General features: G+C 34.7%; 1 protein-coding gene across 2 annotated transcripts in view; it reads right to left on the bottom strand.

The window, feature by feature from the left end:
* Positions 1-835: 835 nt before the first annotated feature.
* Positions 836-16976, bottom strand: part of LOC139969974 (uncharacterized) — a 92281-nt gene continuing 76140 nt past the window's right edge. Inside the window, exons 7-9 of one of the 2 annotated variants that reach the window (XM_071975460.1) lie at positions 9842-9877; positions 6936-7000; positions 836-6443 (exon numbers count right to left, since the gene is read on the bottom strand). In XM_071975460.1, coding sequence (XP_071831561.1) covers positions 6938-7000; positions 9842-9877 — 99 coding nt within the window. In that variant the 3' untranslated portion in view covers positions 836-6443; positions 6936-6937. Of the gene's footprint in view, positions 6444-6935; positions 7001-9841; positions 9878-16976 lie in introns of those variants that run through there. The other variant, XM_071975461.1, reaches the window with a different exon arrangement.

Raw genomic sequence — 16976 nt, forward strand, 5'->3', positions numbered from 1 at the left:
AACATATCTAATTTTTAAGAAATTTCACCGGAAATTAAGGAAGAAATTTATCTGTATACAAACGCTGTTTTTGTTGTGGTTACCGTATAGGTACTGTGCGGAGGGTGGGTTATGACGCAATCTGCTATGGCAGAGCTGACGTCACGTATTGTACTGTTCAAATCATATTTGAAATGTCTATCCATAACGATTAAAAAATCGTTTCTCTGTCAAACGCAACATTAGCGTTCTCATACTTTGACAACATGTTTGGAAAATTATTTACTATTTTTTAAGGTAACTTCTTTGGGCCACCAGACAATCCTTTTAAAACTAGTACAGATAAATGGTTTCACTTCGAATGCAACATTTTTTAAGTGTATTTTTTAGATTGGATACTAGTCTGTTACGTTGGACTATTTCGTTTTAGTTTAAGTAGATTATTCTTTGTATATTTAAAGCAAATATTTAGGTTGATTTTGATGGATCTGTTATTCGCTTCAGGAATACCGTAGAAAAGTTGTTCGTTAAAATTGTTATGCGTAATTCAAACAAACAGTAAACTAAAGTTTGGATGTTACCAGTTCACCTTTAGTTCTTCAAAGGATTTAATCTAGAAAAGAAATAGCTGGGTGACGACGGGTTACAAGCTTTATGTACTTATTAATTTTTTCATTAACCGGCTTAAAACAAGATACCATAATTTGATTAACTACAATCTAATTTTGAATACTCTGAAGAGTTTGGTAACATTCTTGCTAAGTCGTAATACGGCTGCTTTATGGTTTACAAAGAGAGGAACACTTTCTTTCCATCACTGATGTGTTAAGTTACGTTTTCTTAAGAGTAACTTCATGTAAATTAAAATAGCATTACACGATGTAATAATACATGCAGATAAAATGCTTGTAAATGAAGCAGTGAAAACTTACACTAAATTTGTTTCAGATAACACAAATGTGTTTTATCCTGTATTATTAGTTCAAACAGTTTATTTCATAGCAGCCGGTTTACGGCCACAGCCACATGGTTAGATAGGTTGATAATATTATCATAGTAGTTAACCTTACATGGCTTGGCTAGGGAGACGAACACAATGTTACACATAAACACAAAAGTACAATTTAAAGCGTCGTTAAACGTTAAATTATTTTCACCCATAACCTAACCAAACGTGATCAGGTTTTAACATCTTTCCGGTTTTCACATCCATACCGTTCCTGCTACACCCTCGAAATGGATCAACTAACTTTTTGCATTATAATTTATTCTTGTTAAACAATGTTTCCCGCCAACTCCCAAAAGAGGGGTAAAAATATACTTCACATACGTCAACATTGTTTTATGTTTGTTTGTAGTAAGGTATTGGACCGAATTTAGCCCAGTATTATATGTAAATTATGGAACTTAACCACACCGATACATCCACCCCCCTCCATTCCCCTTCCCTCCACTCTAATCTTCCCGTGAATTATATGTGGTGCTGCATATCTCACACATCAACAGTTGATCATGACGTCATATATGTAAATGATTCAACATTCCCAACCCCATCCACTTCCGAGCAAATCAACTAAATTTCACTTGTGCTAAACTTGAACTCAAGTTCGTGTTATTCCTTTACGTCATTATTATCAGGAGGTGGTCTTATTAGACACTGACGTAAAATAAGATCAGCAAGTTTTCCAGTCAAATGTTCTCGTTATACAACCAAATACTCCTAACGTCGTGCAAATAGAGAGAGACTTTCGTGTTGTCAATCTTGAACTCTGATGTGTGTTCTGTTGTATTTATTTATTAATTTAATGATCATTATCAGTACGTTGACTGATTAAACACATACACAATTAACTAGGAAAAATCATTAATCCATCATTGAACTTTATGTCAAACTGATACTGTCGCTTTCCTGGGATGAATTGCCACAACATGTCAGCTGGCGGTATACTATATGCCGCGATGTTAACGAGAATATATATCTCTTTACTTCATACCACAAGTCACACAATGAAGGATAAAATGATAAGCCATTTACTCAGTCATAGAAATAAAACGATACAGAATAATACATTAAATTGTGAGACACAAAATATTCTGTCTTTGAATTACAGATAAAAACAAGTCTTTGGAGCAGCTAAAGAGTTCTTACCAGATTCTAGTTTGGTTTGAATGCAATCAATTTATATTTGAACTTACGTAACTTGGCAAAAATCATACCTAGTTTATACATATTTTATCTATCGTTTCACTAAATTTCTGTCGAAGGTCATATGAGGTCAGGCGGGACCAACACTTTTTTCTAGAAAAGTTTGGGATCAACTTGAAGAGAAAGTTTAAATATACGGCACACATAGCGAAAGCGACACGTTTATTAGGAGAAGAAGAATTTCTTTACCTCGACCAAAACATACCAGCCTCACCTGCTTTGAGAGTTACTGTATGGCCATACCTTTCTGATGCAGGACAAAACAGAGTAAGAGGTTAATATTACAAGTTAGTACATATACTACATGTTACATAGGAATAACACTGTGGACAATTTCTCTGATTACTTTTGTTTTATTGTTTCCATTGACATTACAACATCAATACATATCAGTCATTGCATTATAAAATTCTTGGAGATGAATTTTATGATATTGTAACAGATAAACGGGATTAATCGGTTGTAATTGTATCACAATGAGAGACCGGGATCGCCTCAAAGGGAACAAGTGTGTTTGGTTGCCAAAATTGTATATGTGTACTTACATGAAGAAATACGGAAATACCAAGAACAATTACAAAATAAAGGGATAATTATTTCCTTGGAAATATGTAATGTCATAAACATATACCGCAACGCAGTGATTTCTTCCATATTTATCTGTTAATCTGTGTTTGTAGTTATGTAAATATATTCAGTTTTGCGTGACAGGGCTTGAGTTAATATTGGTAAACTTTATGGCTTCATAATATCCAATTATGATAAAGCAAATACGACAAAAACTGAATTAAAATGAAGAGATCATGAATATTTATTAATCATCAACCAGCATCATAAATAAAGAAGTGGCAAAAAACGATACAAGAAGAATGAAAGATATGAATGGAGAGCCGATCATTGCATTTAAGGTTCATGTTAAATATACAGAACATTATCTTCGTTGCTATCATGTTAAAAGCTTACTATAATACGTCAGTCACGTGTTCCAATTGTTTTCAAAGAAACATCATTAGAGATCATAATAATGTAAAAAAGAACTGGATTTAAAATCAAAACATGTTATTGTTATTAATTAATGTCTAAGACAATGTTTTGGTATGATTTTAAGTAACACAACCAATGGTATAACGATAGACAGCCAGTCATTGTTATTATTATAACATTTAACAATATTCTTCTAATATTCACTGTTTTACGCGTGAGTACTATCAAAGATTAATTCATAACATAGAAATAGGAGGAACGAAATAAAGCAACTAAATCTTGAAAAAAGTATAATTAATAAACGGATGAAGTAGAAAGCAATCTAATAATTAATGACTAAATATAACAATACTTAGAGCAAGTATTATATATAGTCTTAGAACTGTTCTAAATCGAATGAAAATGTCTGAGTATAAAGATAATAAAGATCTGAATTAAAACGAAACCAGTAGAATCATTTATAAAGCGCATTAAAATAACAATGAAAGAATAAAATTAAGAGTAAAAATTATGTAACAAAACAAGACTGTATATGAAGCAATTAATGAACGCAAAATGTAATATTTCAAAACTAAACTAAACTAATATTTAGTACTATAATATCAACGGAAGGTAAATATAGACGATACAATATTAAGAAGAGTCCAACGGTCGCTATGGTTACTTGATTAGTGGAATATTAAAGTGTTTTACGTCATCACCCAATACGGTATTATACTATTTATGCCCACATGTACCAGCTATAAACCAACAACTGTATTCCAAGTTTGGATACAACCTACTGTACTTGAACGTTGTGGAGTTATTGCAATATACAATGTTGGCCCTTCCCAAAAATTAGGCCCAATAAAACTTTGCGCTCAAATGGTCCCAAAAATATTGGGGCCCACAAGTTCGGGTCACCTCATTAATATTCATAAAGTCAGCGCTTACAAATAGGGCACACCTCTTACTAAAATACATCTACATTTAGCAAGTATGACAAATATCCATCACTCCGTTGTTTAGTTATCGCGGATCCAGGCAAGTGTCAGAGAAGCACACACAGACACACAACATCATCATCGCATATAGGTTTCTTTTGCCTTCGACAAGGAATTAAAAATGGGGAGAGGGGTGTCTATTTTTCTTTTGCAAACTTGGTATGCACTGAATTATGGGTATAGCTATTATCACATACCCTAAAACAAAGTCGGGATCTTTTCCAAACCAAAGTCAAACCAAGTAAGTGTAAAACATGAAAAAAAAGAAAAAAAAACATTTTGCTGTCAGTGACATCACACTTGACATCACACCTGCTATGACATCACACCCGTTTGCTTCAAGTTCACTTGTAGTACAAACTGTTAAAATTTCAGTTATCGATATGTCCAAAACGCAATGTAGGAATTGGATACAAATTTTACCAGGATGATTAGTATATGATTCTCTTTAATAAGTCAAAAGTAAAATTTCCTCTTGACTTTCATTTTTAAAATTATCGACGTTATACATGGTCAGTTTTGATTCAAAACATAACGAAAAGAGCTCACTATAATGAGAACCTGTCTATCTCATGAATGCCTGTAGTTATGTTATCAATCTTATTTTGACGTCATATCATCATACCTAGAGAGATTGAACTAATTGCGCATGATCAAAGCGCCCTTAACTTGACTGCAAATTTCTAAGAGATAGCGTTAATACTAAATAGAGACGTTTGTATGTTTGTTTGTCGGTGAACTATTTTGAGCCTTCATGTTATATTCTTCGTGCGCTAATGGGATCAGTTATACAAAAAATAGGATATGCCGTAAAATTGATAATAAAGTAAATTATTAAAATGCTGATTTGAAACAAACAGATCATAAATCAATCAAAACAATCATAAAGCGAAGCTTAACATAATAATATAATAATAAATGAACATAATAATAGAATAAGAAAACGAAAATAATGATAGATGACGTTATATACAGAATATACATTTGTTATTTTAAATCATATGATATGACGTCATCTTATTGTCTCCATGTTAAGAACGATAATTCATAGGAATATAAAGAAATGAAGAAATGCTGACATAGAAGAAACATTCCACAGATATCAATTAATATCACCTCTAAGTTCTTGTAGATCGATTTTAATGACACAATGGTATTGTAGATAACCAATGAATGTCACTTAGTCCTAACGTTGGCACAATTAATGTGGCTCTACTCTGTGTTAGATTTAAGACAATACGTAACCTATACGTCACAGTTTACATCAACATTTAGTAGAAGGAAGAACGAAGAAAAAGTTTTATCATGCACTCCTAGTTACCGAGTGTATGTGGATACAGTATGTACATATTTTAACCAAAGCATTCCAAACATGTCTGCTTAAAAAAAATAAGTTTAGAAATATTAACATAATCAGACCTGTAATTAATTTTCTGAGTAGCAAAGGGGACACACGAGTAGGTAAACAAACCTTTCTCTTAATTTACAAAAGTAACGATAGCTTTGTTACATATTAGGAAAAAACAAAATTAGAAAATAATACATGCACATTACCGTTTAATTCCCGTTCTACAAGTTAGCGTTTTGATGGTGGTGCAAACAACTACTATAACATCTACTTGATCACCAATGTGGTTGGTCTAACCTTACCCCTCCAACACCCTCCCCTGCACACGTTACTCGCCCCTCCACGTACACACAGAGAGTAAGATAGGGATTGTGCTCTCTTTCTTTCCTCTCTCAATAGTTGACATCCAAGAAAATATAGTCTCCAATACTCATGACGCAGTGGTTGATGGATGACGTCGATGAACCATAAAAGTTGAAGAAACATTAATAACACTCCTTTTTGGATTATAACAATTAAAGACTGAAATTCTGCCTTAAGTAATCCATTAAAACAAATTTAAATTAAACAGAACTCTTTCCAATTTCACTTCTTTATTGTATATGGAATTATTAATATTATTTGTACAACCATACCTCTCTACAATATCCATTTACAATGAATGTCAAAGTTACAGTTTCATGAAGTCACCATTCCATTGTCTTGAGAATATAGGCATTTGATGACGTCACAATCATAATGGACTAGTTGCATGTGTATTTCACTGGAGTTCTATCTGGCACTGTTTGTAGTATTTTGGAAATATTGACAGTTTACAACCTAGACTCTTTCTTAGATTCTTTCTCACTGAAATTACTGCCATCGTTTTTAGGATTGAGTGAATGACGTCACAGTCCTGCTGATAATTGGCAACGCCAGATGAACAAGCATCTTGCATTGAGCTCTAATATAAAAATAAAATGATATATATTAGGTCATATTGTTATCATAATAAATGGGTCGAATAGCATATTTATTAGAAGAATAATGGGAAAGTGATCCTAGGCAACCCCCCCCCCCCACCCCGAGAAAGCGCCAACGATACCATGAGCCAACAAGTAATTTAACTCACCAGCTAAACAAAATACCGCCACACGGGAAACAAACGAACGATGTTTATGTTAATGGAAGTAACTTATCACTCATTTCTATACAAATAATCAGGGATCAGTTATGTTAATGAAATATATGATAAAATCAATTAAAGTTGAAGCAAATGATATTAGTGACCAGAAAAAAAAATAGATAATCACAAACATAGGAATACAAATTATGGTTAAGGATGGAGATTCATTTTAATATATTAAAATTTTACCATAAAAAATAGCAGACAATCACTGTTAACAAATATAATGTTAAATACTAAGGTAGAGAGTAGTCAGCTGTATTGACTTACAGTTACATGCGCCTTGCCCGTTTGAAGTTCGCCAGGCTTTTCTGATAACTCTCCTCATCGAATTCCTAAACAAGAGGAAAAATATAAGTAATGAATATGTATAAGATAACACAGAAACAAAGACAAAGCAGTATATAGTTAAATGTTGTAAATCATCATATGCATCCATATTAAAAGTGTTATTTCAGATAAATCGAGTCATGTAACATAAAACTTTGCATGTTTCAAATGTCTTGGAAATTGTTGTCCTGTTCATTATTATTATTTCAGTTATTATTTTAGGGATTCCTAACGAGTATGAATATTGTAGTACTGAACATGATATACACATGAAAGCTTAATCCATGAAACCATGGTCACCTATGATGTGGTCGCTCTGATTCCATGCTCGAAAGGATTTGTGAAGATTGAATTCTATAAAAATGTTCTACTGTTTGCTTGAAATATTCCAAATAAGTATATAAATAACAAAATGAATAGCATATGTCAACACATATTGACTCACAGCACGAGGATATAATCCTTTCCCAATCTATATGAAAGGTTTATGTGTAAAACAGGATTACTGTACAAGAATCAGTTCACTTATCTCCACACCCCATCCTCTTCCCTGCCGGTAACCATCAAATGACCTATTCAGGGAATTTCCCCTTGATATCACGATGACTCAATCAATGCAACCCAATGTACTATCACACATTGGTGCGATGCAGGGAAATGTTCCGTTCTGTTTATAAGTTGATCCCGTCTAGCTGAGTAGCCATTTTCAATTAAATTGCAAAGTTTAACATTCTCATTATTTTGGAAATTTGACAATCCCTTTCAAACATTAATTTAATGGTCACAGAACCATATCCAGGTCACTCAGCTCTCATTATGTTTTTTTTTTTTTTTATAAGAATTCACAAATGTAGGAGACAAATCAAATTGGACATTGACTCATCCCTTCTTCCTGTAGAACTTTGAAACCAATCGGATCATTTCGTCTAAAACTTAAATGAAATGTTGGGTAGGCCATGTCACTACTGGTGTACCTTTAATACAGAAATTCCCTGAATTGACCATTATTTAAATGTAACGGGATAGAAGATTAATGAATGCGTCCAGTTACAGACAATTCATAATAATGGACGTTAAATATGAATCTAAGAGACTGACTTCGGTCAGCTTGCGGCTTTGATTAGCCAATGATGGCTTTTTTCGAGTTCCTGCTTGCAGGAGGATATAAATTACATATATGAACAGTTTAGGTGTTAATTATTAATGCATATTATAGTGCGAAAGAATATTAACAGTTTAAGCGTTAAATGCGAAAACAGAGTCTTTCTTGCTAGCTACCTTATTTCCCAAACTATAGTTTAATCATCGACACATCGTTCAGATTTATCACCAGTCTAATTAACCGGCCCAATAACACCAGTTTACAGATGAACGGAGGAAAAGGGGCGGGGCGGACTCAGACCGGTGTAAAAAATAAGTATAATAAATTGTAATTCACTGAACATTTGAAACTCATATACGCTTTCTGTCCGTCTTTACGCCGTTGACGGCTGCTTTCTTAAAATAATCCGTGACAATAATTCATTGCTAGCTCATTTTGACTAACTTTAGAAAGGTTTGACAAATTATAAAGAAATTGGCTTTCATATTGCAAAAATAAATGCAGACTAAAAACAACGGTGACCGTATAGAAAAATTGACTCTAATAGGTTGTGCTAACAAATAATCAATTAATTGAGATAAGAACCAGCGTAAATAATCTCAAATCTAACTTGAGACTTTGAACTGACACACATTTGTGAAGTATATTGCTCAATATATATAAATATATATTTCAAGTTTATGTTGGAAGACAGTCGACTCTCATGCACGCAGCTTCATCTCAAATCACGTTAGTGTCGTTAGCTACTTACACCGTTGTGTTCATGTCTTTTATATAAACGGACCTAAACTGGAGCTTACTTGATTCACCCCTCCTCCATTTAATCCACTCTGTAAGGGATTACGGTATGACGTCATCACTCAGTCACTAAAACATCAACCGTTCATTTCTACTAGTTTCCTTATATGTCATATAACAACAGTTCGCTCTGAGTTAGTGATTTTATGACAAAGTGTATGCTCTCGTTTAACAATACTTCATGATGCTATTACCCAACGGATACAATCCTAAACCATCACCAACCCCTCCGCGATCACAGGGAATGATTCTTATGATGTCATTATATCAAATAATACCGGAGTAGAGATTTATGGTAGATTTGAGTATAGACTTCTACAGTTAGCACTTTGTGTGTAGAGAAAACTGTTACCCTATAAAAGTGAGATTCAAAATGTTTTTTTTTTATCAGTTACTTTCACGGTTAATAATCTGTGAAAAAAATTTCACGGAGAAATTAATGAACAAAGGATTTTCTACAAGAAATTTAAACTATCTTCTTGATACTTTTTGAATTGCTCACGAATTATAATATGCACATCAGCAGAGTGAAATGAAATAATCATGAAGCATCTACCAGCGGGAGGGGGATTGACATTTTAAACGTTATTTTCCAATATTGTGTGAGGCTTGTAACACACCATAACACCGGACTAAACTTATTTTAAAGTCTATCCGTTTCTTTGTTTATCATTTCTTTGTGTGTGCGGAAGTAAGATTATTTAGGACGCATCTAACTTTGACTTTGAGAACAGTGCTATCACCATTACGAGATATAAACTTGTAACTGGCCTATCTGAATTCCCTGTTCGATACACGACAGTTATAAATCTTTTCCTCCTGATGAAAAACAAAGTTTAATACTCTTTTGTCTTATTTCTTTGTTCAACATTAATTTATACCTAATTGTCTGTTATTAAAATTACCGTTACTAATGAACAGGAACATTAATCTATGTCTCTCTTACCTCTTCTCCTGGTATATTGCCACTTTTGTCACAAGCCTGAAAGGAAGAGAAATATTATATTCATGAGATTTTGAAAATGAATTTCAGGAAAATATAACATGGCGAAGCAAAAAATTTATAAATTAGAATGATATATCTTCACAAATATCACAGTAAACTATTCCTGACAGGTAAACGCACATCTTCATTGAAAACATTAAAGTCAATAAAGGAGATAGACTCGTCCATGTAAGATGCACGGACTTAATAACATGAGTAAACATCAGCTTTACAGGGAAGACATAGTTAGTTTTAAACCCGCCCATAAAGACTGAGTGACGTCATCAAACACTGAGTGACGTCATAATGATGAGCTTCTCACTAAGATGATCAGATAAATACCATGAACGACAGAGAAGATGACAAGGAGGGAAAAAGATGACAGTATTCAAAGATAGACCCCAGAATATCGTTATTGGATCGATGTAATGATGCAAAAATAAAGCAAAATATTGAGTAGCCCCTTCCCCCTCCGTCTTAGATATTCTGTTTTTATCGTATTGGTTGATCGTGAAGAGTTATCCATAAAGTTTGGGAAATGTAGTTGTATGATGAACAAATCAAATAAGAGACACAAGGGGAGAATTAAATAGACTACTGTAGATCTGTTAACCTTTAAAAATATCATAAAATATATTATCCCTGCACAGATTTTTTCTTTCTAAATTTACCCTGGGTGTTTATGTTTAATTGGTAGTTTTTACATGCGCACATAATCAGTTTTCCAATAGTTGACTCTCTCTGCTCAACGTTAGACAAGGAAAATTTAGACCAGGAAGCGACGGTCTGTAAATTAAGGAATATATTGGGTTTGTGTAACCGATGCGACCTGTGTGTCTATTAGACTAGTATTGGCAGAATCCACCTGCTGGACTTGGTTTGGATTGCTCATATACTTCATAGAACTCTGTTCGGACTCGAGAGTGCCATATTCGAACCAAGTGGTCTCAAACTTGGCTCTGAATAACGAATATTTGGACTCTACCACATCAGAGTGTTTCTTATACTATAACATACCAATATATATTGAATGGTTCTGTTAGAAATTAAGTACTAAGAACAATAGGAACCATGTGAGGATACAAGGCCCGGAAGTAACATTATATTATCGTCAGCACTTGAATATAATTATGAAGATACAATAGTTAATTTGCCGGGTGGTAAATTTTACAAAATCAGCCACATTACCAGGTAATTTGAACACCCCCCCCCCCCTTGTCATCCCACTCGGGCCTTAGCTCTTTCGAAACACTATTTTTGTTTTAAATTTTATTTATCAGTTATTCGAAAAGACGAAAGAAATAATACAAATATTTTAAAAACACTATTATTTCAGATTCACCGTTGCCTTTTTTTTTGTATCATAATGCTGCTGTTTATTCATATTACTGTACATAAAGAGGATGGTACAAAGAGGATGGTACGTTTCTTGAAAATTAAATAAAAACCTTAAATTTAATCTTTTAGTTACACTTTTAAGTTGTCACCTCCCCATTTAATTTTCCTAGTATGTTAAAGTACATCAAGTTGATGAAACCTACCTAAAAATATATTTGTTTCTTAGGTTCAAGTTAAACCCAGATACGTCCTTTCATATATACGCCTGCTTGGACCCACACATTCATATCAGTCACGTATATACACATTAATCTAAATTGATAAAGAAATATAATCAATATGGATCCCTCAAATCCCATTACAACTCAAACTACTAGGTAACATTTAATGATTGTTGTATCGCTGCTTACAGTGACGTCAGACGTAAAGATTCTAGAGATTAAATTATCCATCTATATTTACACCAATAAAACATTTTTGACTGATACGGTGTGGGAGAGACACTGGAAGCACGGTAGATTCGTTTCGCTTTATATGTTTTTATCTGTCTGAATATTCTCTATTTTAAAATTGAGAAGGTTCATTCATTCACAAGACAATTACATCTATATGGAGAGCATATAGGGGTCAACATGCAGAGAAAGAAGAACAATAATAATAAGGAAATAGGATGAAAGCGATGGAGTACGAGCGTGGAAGGGAGACTTCATTTATTTTCCTTTATTTGTACTAACCTCGTCACAAGGTGTCTAACGTATATTGTGTATTGTACGATATATATACATCCTGGAGAAATAACTCCTCGTCGTTGGACAATTGCAAATGTATCTTTAAATATAATTGTAGTTACTTCAGTATGGGGACCTAGACCCCCCCCCCCTTCCAATTAGAATCTCTAAGGAAGCTTTTTTTTTCATATTTGATGTATTAATTAAAAATAACAATCAAACCAGAGAAAGTATGCCATTACGATAATTAGGCAATACGAATATTTTTATGACCAATTGTCTTTATTTTGGTTAAAGTTTACTGAATTAGAATAATGTTCTAACGTGCAACATGTGATTACATGAATTACCACTTCATTAAAGCAAACACACCTATCTAAACATTTAAAGTTGTATAAGGTTTCGTTTCATGTTAAATTAATAATATAATACAACAACGGATATGGCTGCTTTAGGAACACATGAATATGTTTCCAAATCAGATGAAAGGGCGTTGCAAGAGAGGAGTATAGGACAGTGTATAATAAAATATAGAAAGTAGTTTTCTAGCACAAACAGAAAGTTGAGCAAAATACAAAGCTTAGGGTGTTAAAAGGGCGATGAAAACTTTGTAATATCATCACGAGGGTTTCTAAAGTATACTGTGAGCCCGACAGGAAGTAGACACTTGACAACATGTAACATTGCAATGTCGGGCGAAATGAAGATCATATCCTAGATTAACGCTCTGTCCTACCGTGACCTGTATTACATATGTCCCATATACTTCACTGATCTGTAACAGTTTAAAACAAATCTAATAAAAAAAAATATATATTTTATGTCAATATCTTAAAGTTGGAAAATCACCAAGACTAGTTTGAAGTCTCTATAGCTATGCATACTGTAGCATCTTTCATCCATGTAACCAAACATGTCTTAGTCCGTAGCGACTGCAACATAATACCTATAGCAATATACTATATATGACTGTATGTGCTGTCTGTTATACCAGACAGTCGTATCTGTAAATCAGCTTAGTCTGTACCTAAGACAAACCCCTCTTATGGCATCGTCAAAGGTGATGTTTCATATATATATATATATATATAGCATTAATTATACCATTTTGGTCGCGAGGGATAATTCTTACATCAATAACGGTGTATCAAAAAAGAAATCAGATTAAAAATCCCCATAATTATAATCTGCAACATTTACATCTCTTCCGTTAACTAATTATTCCTTTGAACGTTTTGATTGGACAATTCCTATTGATTGAGAAGACATGAACTATTCGTATGGAACACCCACTGTATCCTGCACTTAAGGTATTTTAGACCCCTGTCACACGTACATTTTCTCAGACATAACAATGGTCCGACCAACGTCCGACCATGGTACGATTTGCGTGTGACCGCTCTCTACTATGGTCTGACGATCGTCCGACCATCGTCCACTAAAGATGGTAATTAGCCATTAGCCCCGAATTAACCATGGTCCGACCATCGTTAGCAGGAATAACCATGCGTGTGACCGCAATTGCGTTGTCCGACTACACATTTTAGCATAAACACTGACCTCGGCCGGAAATCCCCGATTTCAATCCCTTGACATAGCGACGCGTGCCTAGATACATACGATGTAAACAAAGTAAACCTTCATTGCACTGCATACTGTACACTAATACATGTACTGTACATGCACACGTACGGTTTCTACCACAAAACAACACAACAATCAACACTCCAAACAATTCGTTAAGACAACTTGCAATGGCGGCCACTACTCACGGTAAAACCTGGGAGGAACAAGAAGTCCTGACACTAATTGATATACTTTTGGGGGAGTAGATACAGAGTATGGTGGAAAACCCCGTCAGGAACAAGGAGGTGTTTAGGAAGTGTGCGGAGATGATGGCGAAATAGGGATACGAACATACGCGTTCCCATTAGCGTGAGCAGTGCGTGCTGGGCTTGCATATCCATAATATTTCGCTGTGTATTACGAATGAACATGCGTCTACACGCTCTCTGTCGGCGAACAGCAGCTTCTTGTCTTTGCAGGCATGCTTCTTCCAATATGTGACGCCTCCTTAGTAATTCAAATCCTATACAAATCTAAGAACCAATGAATCGCTACTGCAAAAAAAGTTGAGCTTCCATCGCCATCATATACTACTTACATCTAAAAAACCCGCGAAAAATCGTCAAAACCGTGACCCTTGATCGACCCATCGCAACTGCGCATGATAGCTTTGCAAAAGCATAACTAACTCACTGATGCACTGTGTCCGCGAATAAGAATATGGCACAAAGTACCGTATACAGCTTAATATGGTCGGACTATAGTTAAGAAACGATGGTCGGAAGATGCAATTTTATACGTGTGACCGGGGTCTTAGTAAAAGCCAACAGAAATGTACACAATCTTAATATCCTGCCCCAAAAAATGGAATAAAGCCCTTCATTTTTTTCTTTGCTTTGCTGTAAAGTTTGTTCAAACAGAATGAATTGAATCCTTTTTGTAGATTATTTTTAGTTACAAAAGTTTTAAACTAATTTTTAACCCTTTACTTTCTGATATTTATGTTCATATTGATTTACATATTTTTATATTTCCTAGTCTTTGGTTCTCTTAGTTTATAATGGTGATAAAGGAAATAAAATGTACAATATATGCGCCGGACTTTTTGTTATCGGTTCGAGTTATATATTTCTTACGGAAACTAAAAGTGTACATGTTATTTGAAAAACTGTATAGCAATTTTATAGTAGGAACTATGAATCTGACTGCTTGTAATTAGCATCAGCAGGATTTTAAAATAGAAACAACTTCAGCCCCAGTTACTATATGTATACGAAGGTGAAGCGTGATCTTTTTTCAACATTGTGTTTGTATACAGCGTCACAAAATACGTGTCCAGTTATTTGGTTACCATGGTAGCTAGACAACAGAACGAAGCAGTAGTATAATTGCCCTCACACACTGACTGGTATTATGGTATTGTTATGTTAATGTGCGTGGAAGGTGATTTAATCACAGCTCCACCGATTCATCAGTAATTATTTACACCACAGAGCGAATCTGGTGCCACTAAAACAAAAATATTAGCAAGATCTTCTTCTATACAGTTTATTCCAAATCACGAATATTATATTTTCACATATTACAAAATAGTCTTCAATTTTCTTTCATTTTATCAATAAACGTATAGCCTTTTCCTTCATTTACATCAATCGCCACACTGAAAACTTAAATTGGTTCACCGACTAACAAAACGTTAGTCCATCTGGTGCCTCTCCCGACTAACATAGCCTTAGTCAGTTGCTATACCGACTAATTTATTCCTTAGTCAGTTGGATTTCTTAGTCGGTCATCTTAGTCCGTCAGCTTAGTCGATCAACAATTTTTTAGTCGGTAAATGTTTATTAGTCAGTTACATTAGTTGGTGACATTAGTCGGTCTTTACCGACTAATTTATATGAGCCACCGACTAGTTTATAGCAGGTTTTACATTAGTCAGGATGGTGCCTCTCCCGACTAACCTTTCTTAGTCGGTATCGACTGACTAGTTGCACTGACTAGATTCACTGAAAGAATTAAACCCGACTAGTTTCACTGACTAGTATCACTGAAAGAAAAGAGAGCAGAAGAAACACAAATAATGTGTACGTTGGCAGTATTTATTTCTGATAAAACTTCTGATGTCTACAAAAGGCTGACTTTCGACAGACAGAGAAGAAATCACTGTAAATAAAATCTGAAAATCTGATTTTTTTTCCAACAAAGTTAAGACAAGTTAATGGATCAAACATGAATCGCAAAAGTATAGCACTGCACAATAATGCAAAGTTGAGTCTTGGGCAAGGGTTCCTCATGACTTTCGTTTTAAAGTGGTACCCCAAATCGACACCAGTTAAGTCTTCACGAACAAAGAGTGTTTCTCTTAACTACAAATGGCCTCCCTATTGTCTTCAGGAAGCCAAAATCTGCACCATTATTGACCTGTGAACAGAAAATATGATATACGTGTAAGCACAGATACAGATATAGCACATGATAACTCACATTATCATAAACATACATTTACATTAAAATTTTATAACATATTGGGAGGTATACATTTAAATCTAGGTCCCTCAAATTATAAGCCAGGAATAGCAGCTTTACCAAATTATTATTAGCTTTGCACAGCATAACACCAATTAGTTATTTCTCAAAGCGTAATAATTATGTTAATCATGTTAATAATGATCCCAATAGACCGGGATCCCAGAGGGTTTGGTTAGCTGGGAATGTAACCAATTGCCTTGTACATCACAATGTTCACAGTGCATTCCTGTACAGTATATGAAACCAGACGACTGGCAAACCGACTGTGGTGGGTGTGGCTGGGAGAGCAATTTTAAAGTCACCTGATAGCTAACCTAGATCAGTTTTCATGGTAACACATCAAAGTAAGTACAATATGTCAGGTATGGCCCCAAGAGCAACAAATGGCCATTGCCAGTAATTATTGGTGGTGGGGTACCCCTGCCAGTGATCTATAATTGACCCCTCAAGGCTGACCTAGGTCAGCTCATGAGGTAACCACTTGAAACCTACTGGAAAATGTTGGTTAGGGCTTCAGATACAACTGATGGGCATTGCCAGTAATTTTTATTGGTGGGGTACCCCTGCCAGTAGACCCCCAAAATGCCCATCCCCCATTGACCTAGATGAGCTCATGATGTAACCAGTTGAAAACTACTGGAAAATGGTATCACTTCATATGTAAGGGATGGGAATTTCCAGTAATTTATATTGGGGGGGGGGTACCCCTGCCAGTAGACCCCCAAAATGCCCATTCCCTCATTGACTTAGGTCAGCTCATGAGATAACCAGTTGAAAAATTACTGGAATATGATAGGTATCACTTCATATGTAAGGGATGGGCATTTCCAGTCATTTACATTGGTGGGGTAACCCTGTCAGTAGACCCCCAAAATGCCCATCCCCCATTGACCTAGATTAGCTCATGAGGTAACCAGTTGAAAACTACTGTAAAA

Source organism: Apostichopus japonicus, chromosome 7, assembly GCF_037975245.1.
Source record: "Apostichopus japonicus isolate 1M-3 chromosome 7, ASM3797524v1, whole genome shotgun sequence".
Classification (NCBI taxonomy): Eukaryota; Metazoa; Echinodermata; class Holothuroidea; order Aspidochirotida; family Stichopodidae; genus Apostichopus; species Apostichopus japonicus.